The following is a 10,000-nucleotide window of genomic DNA, read 5'->3' as shown; positions in this document are numbered from 1 at the left end:
AGATTAAAGAGATTAAAGATGTAATTTCTGGGTACGAGATTAAAGAGGTAAGTAATACAAGCAGCATTGGTATTTTTCGTTGTACTAACGCGAATAATAAGAAGCAAACTTCAGATTGAAGGCAGACAAGAGAAAATGAGGTGAGAGAGCGATTCCCTACGCTCCATGACAATTATTTGAAATCTATTTTAGATCGCACCCGCGCTGCGAAGGTTACTTTTATTTGTTATTACCATGGCCGCGCGGTCCACTTTCACACCAACTGACCAATAAGGTGTCGTCTTTGAAACAACCACACAGTATAGATTACATATATATTTCAATACTTTTAATTTTCATCAGAATAGGGCCAAATATGGCGGACTTGCTCTCCTACCCCATATTCTCTTTAGGCAAATGAATAAAAAACGGCCAACGAGTTGGTTTTTGTGGATATAAGCGTTTCCAAACAAAATACTGTATAGTGTCTTTTTTAGATGGCTTTCCTGTTGCTATGGTGACCCATTCCGCCACAATGATGAGTTCCTTTGGTGTCTCATGTACTGGGTACCACAACATTGCCGTTATGTTAACAAGTGTTCCAAAGTCATTCCTTGAAATAAGACACTCCGTTGCAATTATTGAAACTGGTTTGAGCCACTTAAATTAAACAAACTCGTATTGTTCGATGCCAATTTTGTTCCACTCTCTTTGACCCATATACAGTCAGGAGATTTCTGGGTGCATTCAAGTTGATTCTCAGAGCGGGATCAGAGGCACGTTTCTCGAAAGTCCCGAAATTTTACTGGTCATTTTCGGGTGTCACAATGGGGCCTGCTTCTCAAAAGTCCCGAAAACTTTTCGGGCCCGAAAAGCCATTTGTGAAACTGCCAACCGCTCGTTTTGGAAAGTCAACCTTTTAACATGTTTTAAAGGTAATAAAAAAAAAAAATGACTGTGAAGTTTTATGACTAAAATCCCCTCCGTTCTTGAGATACAAAGGAAATTGTGACACCCGAAAATGGCCCGTCAAGTTTCGGGACTTTCGAGAAACGCGCCTCTGACCCGAAGCAGCCGGAAGCATGAGATCCAATGCCTTAATGGAGCCTCAATAGCTTAACCACGTCGCCTAGTTTAAAGGGAACCTCCAAGCGCCCTAACCACTGGACCACACATGGAAACCAAGAGATATCTTCATAATCTCTTGGTTTCCATGTGTGGTCCAGTGGTTAGGGCGCTTGCCTTGAGATCCGGGGATCCCGGGTACAAGACACGTTCTCACCACTCGCTGAATTTGTTCCTGGTTGTCCCTGATTCAACTTTTCAGATGCACTTGTAAATAGCCAACTGGTCTGCCTCCGGCCAGTTGGGATTCTTAACAGTTGTTGTTGAATGTTCTGTTCTGTCGTGATTGTGTTTCATTGGCCCTGAGTGGTATGTATAGACGCGCGTCGATTCAAGCTACCTGAACGACGATTTTTCCAAAAAATTCCACCTCAGCTGGCATAATAGGGCATCGACCACAAAGGTCGAAAGGCGATTGTGAGTGCCTAAATTTTCAAGCAAAGAATTGCTCTCTTCCTCGCCTGGATTATTTCACTAGGTAATGCATTTTTTTCGTTACAGATCTTCTAATTTTAGGGGACGTTTGTTAAAACAGTGGAGGTTCCCATTAAAACTGTTCTGGCTTTCCAGGTATACTCACTTTTCTATATCAAAACACAACAGCTGCGTTTTCCGTCCGAGTTAGCTGCATCTTTCTCGTTACTTTGTGATGTCTCTTTACCGTTTGATTCCTCACCAGTAGAGCTCGCCCCCTCCAGAATGATAACACCTGGATCAATAACCTCATGACGAGGGGACCGCTGGCGTTCAGCAATTAGATTCCTTTCTATTGGATCCTCCGCCGAACGTGTGCTTCGCAGTGAAGAAAGAAGCAAGTTCGCCTCCGGCGAGGATCCCAGTAGGTTTTCCCGCTCAATCATTAAACCTATGAGAACGGAAAATATTTCGTCGACATTCTCTCGGGACTTCGCGCTAGCCTCGATGTAGAACAAAGTTTCGTTAGAAGCAAAATTTTGGACTTTCATTGAATCAACCCACCTCTCCGACTCGTCATTTTTGTTTCCAACGAGTACAATTGGTAATCCCTCATTGCATTTCTCCTTCACAGCTTCTAGCCACTTTGACACCTCTAAGAAAGATACTTGGGAAGTGAGATCAAAGACAATAACCGCGCCCTGGACGCGGCGGAATATCTGCGGAACAAAGTTGGCCGTAGGGCTGAACTTGTGGCCGCCAACATCTACAAGGTGAAGATGGACAGACTTATTTCGGAAGCGTAGCCGCTGAAAGTGTTCCTCGGAAACGATGGTGCTTGGGACTGGTACATCAAGGAATGGACTATCGGGGTCTAGGAAACGAGAAAGAAGCGAAGTCTTTCCAACGCCGGACTCACCCAAAACCAAAAGCTTGAATTTGTGGTCAGACTGAATAGGCGACGTGAGCCCGATCTTTTCAACAGCAGGGTTACCAGAGATTTTCCCTTCAGTAGTCTTAGATAATTTTAGCAGGGCGTTTACAAGGTCAGCCGCAGTTGGTCTTTTGTCGGGTATATTTTCAAGGCACTTGCAAACAAGGCTGTGGAGGGGATGGCCAGGACCCATTTCTTCAAGATCCTCGCTCCGTCGAATGTATTCTGGAACAATTTCGCCGTCTAAAAAAAATCAACGGAAATTGTTAAAGTTTCGTTGCTATTATGTTTCAGGCTTTAAGTGGAGAGCTTCCTTTGTCCTACAGGCAACCTGCGCCAGGGAGGACATGAATTCGAAATCCAGATCAAATTTTTGATGTCTCTGGCAATAACTACACCGGCGGTGAAGTCTTTGTGCACACACAACCTTCATTAAAAGGAGTTGGTCAGTTTGGCTGCCATCCAGGTAAAACGCACCTCTAATCTCCTTTCCTTTCTTCTTGTAGAGACCTGTAGAAGATGTACCTTACTCTGATACTGTGACAGAGCCGTTATCAAACACGGTTCCTCCTTTTACGATCATACAGAATGTTCGTGATCGCCATCAAATATTGCTCACGAATCTTTGGACAATTTTAAGGCATATCACCCACTTTTATGCAATCAAATAGACGCCCAGACGCAGTCATGTTAAAAAAAACCGAATTTTTTTTAAATTCGTTTAACAAAGGAATTTCTATAAAATTTCTTCGCAACTCAGATAAACGATTTGCAATGAATCGTGCTTCGATGATTGATTGACTGAAAGCAACTTCTGCACGACTTTGTGGGACCAATGAATGGTTCATTAAGAACTAGAACTTAATAGATCTTAGTACCTTTGTAGGGAAAAATCAGGAAGAGGTGCCTACATGTCACGTACTACAAACACCCGAGTGCGTGACCATTTGTTTACTTAACATTGCGTGACTCAAATGACATGTATTTGCACTCAAAAGTCTCAAAACCGAACGAGAGAAACAACCTAGAAACCTAATAACTCATTAAATGGACGACTGGCCGTAAAATATACCAAAAAAAATTCAACGCATATAGTAGTAAACGAATTGAAACGAAATACCTTCGAGAACTGGGTCAGGTAAATCTCGTTCTGGGAGATGACCGATAATCGTCTCGAGCATCAGAGCGCCAAAGGAAAATATGTCAATTTTCTCTGTGTAAATTACTCGACCATCTCTCCGTCCTTTTTGAGTCATCTTGGAGTAAGTCTCTGGAGCTGCGTATACCGGTGTACCAGGCACTGCCGTGGCAAACATTGCACCATGAGGAAATACCTTCGCCAATCCTAAGTCTGCGATCTTCGCGTGCAGTGCTTTCGTAAGCAGGATGTTTTTGCTCGCCAAATCGCGGTGTACAATAGGATCTTTAAGAGAGTGTAGATACTGCAGACCCTCTGCAATGTCAAGCATGATCTTGACAACGTTTGAAAAGGCCACTTTTGGTTTGCTCTCGGATCGCTGAATGTGCTTAGCCAAGTCACAATCTAACAGCTCAGTGACAATAATCGGTGTCTCTGGAACTGGAGGCAAGATCACCGTGTAATATTGCACGATATTGGGGTGATTAAGGCCTTTGAGTAACTCCCATTCTGATTTATACTTCTTCAGGAAAGCTGCTCTGATGCGTCCATCGTAATCGCCTTCGAAGAAAACCGAGCGTATTCGTTTGGCTGCTACATTCTTCCTACACCACACTGCCTTGAAAACTTCTCCATACGAACCTTCACCAATTTTATCTCCCAATTTTATCTCTTCGACTGAAGAAGTGTTGCCCATAGTACTGTACAAGTAAAGCCGCTCTGACTCGGTGCAAAGTACAGAAAGAACAAGTAAAGGCCTCGGTCGATCCCGGAAGTGCCTCTCCGCTTGAATTATAGAGGGTAGGGTTAAGTTTGGGTTTTTTTTTTGGGGGGGGGGGGGATGGGGGAGTGTGTTATTCCTTGCGATGTAGTCGAATAAATTATTATTTCCTCATTTTTCCGAAATGATAATACATTGATTCTGATCGTTTCAGCCGTTTAACGTCCTCTGGTCCTCGATGAATTCCCAATTGCGAGACTCCCCGGCCGTTGCTAGGTTTAACAACGATTCCGAAAACATGTTGTGAAGAGTAACTTGGGGTGCTTTCCATTTGACAGAACTAACCGGCCAGACTAGAGATTTGGAAGGACTAACTCTACAACGCCTTCAAATTATCGGAAGTACACTTCGAGGTTGAAATGTTTACTTCTCTAGAAGAATGCGAGGACTTATCGATGCAATTGTTCCTTCAAATTGTTGCATTTTCGTTGCAAACTGAAAGGACGTCTGGCCGTCCAGTTCAGTGACAAACAGAAAGCACCCTAAGTCATACATAAATAATCATATAAACTGAAATTCTAAAAAATAAGGCTTATTTTTCGGTGGAAAACAGAATTATATAGCCCATTTGATGTTCGATGGAAACAGATTACTGTAAACAGTCATAAAATTCCGTGTTTCAGGGGCCCGAGAAATGTGGGCGCTCAATGTAAAGGGGGTGGGTCAGACTGTTTTAAGTGGTCGGTGTCCCAGAAGAAATGTGGTATAATGCTAAGGAACAACTGAGCCACAAATGAACCGTTCCGACAACTTTATACTGCCGGAATCGGATAATTTTGTGTCGTTTTGAAGTTGCAAAACAATGTCCCAGTACAAGGTTGAAAAGGCCGACATATACTTATCTCAGTGTCCGTGCCTTTGCTTTCGTCCTTTACTAAATATCGCTCAGTGTAACGTTCAATCGCCCTGAGAAGGACGCAAAAGGTTCACATTTGAGAACCTCGGAAATCTCAGTATGTTTACTAATTCATGTATAAGTACGGGAGGTCATGCAAGACAGAGCGACACTAAATTATCACTTAAGCATTTAATTTTCATTTCAAAACAAATTAACAACACTGACAAATTAAATACTTGATTAAACTACAACTGTAAAGGAAACTTTGCTGAAGTCATTGTTTACACATTGGTTCATCAACACACGACCTTACTGAAATTAAAAGGCATCATGCTTTTTACACGGATTAATTACCACCGAAGACTTTTAAGACTTAGTGGCTTTGATAACGAGCCAGTTATGTTATTAGCCATCAAAAATTGGTAAATTCTTGGGTGCAACGGCGCTAATGATCCCATACGTTCTCCGGTTTTAAATTTCGAATTTTCAAAGAAATATCGGGTTCGATTCAAATTTTCAGAGAGTCGTATCTCATTATGCAACGCACTTTCAATATTCATTACTTTATAAGTACGGGATGTCATGCAAGACAGAGCGACACTAAATTATCACTTAAGCACTGAATTTTCATTTCAAAACAAATTAACAACACTGACAAATTAAATACTTGATTAAACTACAACTGTAAAGGAAACTTTGCTGAAGTCATTGTTTACACATTGGTTCATCAACACACGACCTTTTTGAAATTAAAAGGCATCATGCTTTTTACACGGATTGATTACCACCGAAGACTTTTAAGACTTAGTGGCTTTGATAACGAGCCAGTTATGCCATTAGCCATCAAAAATTGGTAAATTCTTGGGTGCAACGGCGCTAATGAACCCATACGTTCTCCGGTTTTAAATTTCGAATTTTCAAAGAAATATCGGGTTCAAATTTTCAGAGAGTCGTATCTCATTATGCAACGCACTTTCAATATTCATTACTTTGTTCTCGGTTGACGGACTCAAAAACGATAGGCCTGTGCTAATGAGACATTCTCTTTCCCATCCCATCGTTTCTATTAGCCAGCGGGGCTTTCGCACGCGAAAAGGAAGAACTGGTTTTCGTGCTCAGCCTTTAGCGGCTAAGAGAGCTGGGTGGCTCTGGGGACGAGAATGCTAATGAGGCAAGGAATGTGAACAATGATTTCCCTATTACTTGCAAGAAATAAAGAAACACCAGCAAGTTACTCAATTGTATACTGAGGCCGAATTCAGACAGTGAATGAGTGATGGTCTCGTATATGAGCCCGACCATTCTAAGAGCTTCACACAAGTCCTCTACCGTAGCTTCATCATGAAATATATCATTCAAGAGCTTATCTTCATCAATCAGACCCTTTTACAAAGTTCCCTTGAATAGGTTTTCTGATTCAGAATCTATCTTCATTCGTGGATTTGGCCTTTCCTTCGACCAGTGATCTCTCTCTATTTCAGTCCTACACACAGTAGGATAATCCCAAAAGACTAAGCGGATCCGTTACTATATTGTTATACTGAGCAGTTCGATCGGTATTAGCAAAGTTGGTGGCAAGTACTTGAGATTCATATATGCATGCAGCTTCAGTAGTCTTGCGTAGACCAAGTTCTGTTGTAAGGGAACTGTATATGTCTTGGAATCAAATACTAACTTCCGAACTCTTCAAACTATGCAAACACGGAAAAAGTTTTCTAATGATTTTATAAAATAATTATAACGTCCTCTGGGAAAGTCAAGAGCGTGGCGTGACAGCCATGATCATGTACTGTCATGCACACACGCCTAATTGACCAATGAAAGCACGTGTACTCTTTGAGATTTTTATAATGCAATATGTGGAACAGCAACAACAACAAAAATGCGGTCACTATGCAGAACTTTTGCGATCCGACGCTGCCTAAGTTTCTATTCAAAAACTCATCCAGAAATAGCTTGGTCACTCTGAGAAAATTCCTTTGTGTATGTAAGGTTTTTCAAGACTAGAGGGGTTTGAAAAAAAATCGATCACTGCTTCGCTGATATGGAAGCTTTTCTGTCTTCGGAAATATTGCACTGTCTACTTGATTACAGCGTCGAGATGTCCTTGCAGAAACACTTTACTGCACCAAAATATATCCCATAGCTTTAATATGCTTGTCTTGAACGGCCTCGTTTCCACACGAATTGTTGGTGTCGTGATAACCTCCAGTGCCAAAGCCGAGTCTTGAGTCACAAGAATCGCAGTTGGCCCCGTTGTTACGAACAACGCCAATTCTTGCTTTGGAGCTTCCGGTAAAGCTACACTGAACGTTAAAACCCTCCATTAGACAAGCACCAGTTTGTAAGGAAGCCTGCGGGCCAATTAGCTTCTTCCATTCAGTCAAGCCAAGTGGTACGTTGAGATATTTCCCATCGGCAATCAGCGAATAGAGAGAATCAGCGCTTTTGTTAATGACGACGAAATTTGGGTATTGTGCGGCAGAGATCTTCATACCGAGACAGATCTTGTTGAAGGATGTGTTCCAGTAAGTTGGTAATTTTGTTTCTTGTGTGTCGAACCCAGTCTGTCCTCCAGGAAAGTTGTATGATTTCTTGTTGCTCCAAAAACTCGAATCGTAGACGAAAGTTTGCTGTACAAAAACAAGGAATGAAACTCTAACTAAAAGGATCAGACATTCAAGCTACGCAATGGCCGGTTGAAATGGCGTGTTTGGAGTACGTTGACTCTGGAGGGATCATTTCATTCGGGGCTTCGCATATCTGCTGCCTGTATTAGCGACCAGCGACAACATTAGCCAGGGGAGGATCTAGGGGGAGGGTGCAGGAAGCCTTGCGATTCATGGAACAAAGGCAGGTTGGAGTAAATCACAATATAATACCTCCAGGGAGTCAAGTTCCTATTTTTAAATATTTTTTGGTCTGCTTCCCATTTTCTCCTATTGTTCAAGAAATTTCTATTTTTTCCTATTTTTAGGGTTTTACTTAGTGTAGGGGAACATTTTGAAATATTTGAGATAAAGTTCATAATAAATTTGGTATATTCTTTTTTTAAAAAAAAAGAAACCTTTTCGCCAAAAAAAAAAAAAAAAAAAAAAAAAAAAAAACAGCCTGTTTGAAATGATAACCTTCTGAAACTCATGCCCAAACATTCTCCATTTTTCTGGTAGCATATAGAGGAGTCTGGAAGATCATTTCCGTGCTTGTGCAGTTGCCATGTGGAATTAAGGAGGAAAGTAATTCAATCCAATTTCTATCTCTTTGTTTTCGAACAATGGTTGTTTTATTAATATACCATCTCTTTAAAAAACAGTTGTATCTTTGTCTTTATAGCAATATTTCATTCAGAAAAAGTTCAAATATTTTTCAGCCTTATGCGTTTTGTGATAGCTGTTAGAGTGCTAACCATTACAAACAAATTCGTGTTTACACACCGCATAATTGTTTGGATATACTTAACGTGTTAACCTACTTTATGTCCAAAAAGGGTCAAGGTGTAATTTTAGATGCGGTAACTTTAAATAAACTTTTGAACCTAAGAAAATTTAATTCAGCTTCTGAAGTGCTTAACGAAAATTGACTGCGCATGACTTAAATTCAAGGGAATTTCTGGCTAATGGGCCGGCCTTTTCATGACCGTGTCAGATGACCTTTCAATCATCAAAAATGGTCTTGGTACAATATAGATGTCAGAGATAGAAAGAGCGTGATGAAATTAGTGAGAATGTGAATTTTGAGGGCACTGATGTTTAGTGTGTGATTTTAGAGCGCAGTTTGAAACTTTGCAAAATGTAGGAGAATTTTGTGCTGGATTGCAAGCTTGCCACACAGCAGCTGTTTTCCATATAAATTTCAGTTAATTGCGGGCCCAAGAGAGGCCCGCAACCCTAATCTTGACAGTGACCAGCGGATTGCGTATTACGCGTGCGCGCCACGTTTACAACAGGGAGGCTGAAACCGGAAATTGAAATTTTGTTCTGCAACTAAGAACGATCAGAATGCGAAAAATGTGTCAATTATAACAGTTTGTCACATGGGATAGAAGCTTCTGTCACATGAATCGAAGGACGTTTTGCTGACGTTGTCAAGGTGAGCTTCGAGGATTTCGAACGTGCTGATGTTGTTGAGGTGAGCTTCGAGGACTTCGAGCGTAATTGGATTTGCTCTGGGTTATTTTGTAAGGTTAGTTATATTATATTGAATACTGATTATTGTTGTGGGTGGTTAAATCTTCTGGTAAACCACTTTCACTTTTTGAAGGAGCCGTTTGACATGTTTAGATTCACGATCACGGAGCTGAAGTATAGAACACTCTCTGTACGGAAAACATGACGACGTTTTCCAAGTCTTCTGCCACAGATGTCTCATTTATCTCAAACCGTAAAAGGCAAAATAATTTTTTGGCTTCCTGACCCAGTTTGGTCACCTGGTTGTCTTAGCCCACGAGTCGAATCAAACGACGGCACAGTTTTGCCAAGATTAACACTGCAATTCACACTGCCTTGTTCAAATTAATACTAAAACTGAGTATATTGGGAAGATTATCACATGTAACTGACTCAAATTTCACTCCTTTCTCTCATGATACACTAAACAAACAACTTTTTGCATGTAAAATGATACATTGTAAAAATTTCATAAGTTTATTATAACCATAATTATGTAAATATGACTTTCTCAAAACCGTATCAATATATATCAATTGCTAAAACCAACTAATAATTAGTAGAACTCCTATATAAAATTTTATCTTTTTTTATTCCAGTGCTCTCACATTCACAGATCCATGGC

The 10,000-nt window shown here is 40.9% G+C and overlaps 2 protein-coding genes and 1 long non-coding RNA gene across 4 annotated transcripts in view; 1 reads left to right on the top strand and 2 right to left on the bottom strand.

The window, feature by feature from the left end:
- LOC138025266 (uncharacterized) overlaps positions 1–4,373 on the bottom strand; it is a 6,787-nt gene extending 2,414 nt beyond the window's left edge. Inside the window, exons 1-3 of one of the 2 annotated variants that reach the window (XM_068872497.1) lie at positions 3,573–4,373; positions 2,083–2,695; positions 1,681–1,969 (exon numbers count right to left, since the gene is read on the bottom strand). In XM_068872497.1, coding sequence (XP_068728598.1) covers positions 1,957–1,969; positions 2,083–2,695; positions 3,573–4,287 — 1,341 coding nt within the window. In that variant the 5' untranslated portion in view covers positions 4,288–4,373 and the 3' untranslated portion in view covers positions 1,681–1,956. Of the gene's footprint in view, positions 2,696–3,572 lie in introns of both variants that reach the window. The other variant, XM_068872496.1, reaches the window with a different exon arrangement.
- LOC138025267 (uncharacterized) overlaps positions 1–10,000 on the bottom strand; it is a 62,328-nt gene that overhangs the window by 42,614 nt on the left and 9,714 nt on the right. The gene's annotated exons all lie outside the window — the stretch shown is intronic.
- Positions 9,276–10,000, top strand: part of LOC138025269 (uncharacterized) — a 1,317-nt gene continuing 592 nt past the window's right edge. Inside the window, exons 1-2 of the long non-coding RNA XR_011127161.1 lie at positions 9,276–9,391; positions 9,975–10,000. The exon at positions 9,975–10,000 is cut by the window's right edge and continues 14 nt beyond it. This is a non-coding gene — a long non-coding RNA (uncharacterized lncRNA). The remainder of the gene's footprint in view (positions 9,392–9,974) is intronic.

Source organism: Montipora capricornis, chromosome 12 (genome assembly GCF_036669925.1).
Source record: "Montipora capricornis isolate CH-2021 chromosome 12, ASM3666992v2, whole genome shotgun sequence".
In the NCBI taxonomy this organism is placed as follows: domain Eukaryota; kingdom Metazoa; phylum Cnidaria; class Anthozoa; order Scleractinia; family Acroporidae; genus Montipora; species Montipora capricornis.
This window is presented reverse-complemented; position numbering and strand designations above follow the sequence as displayed.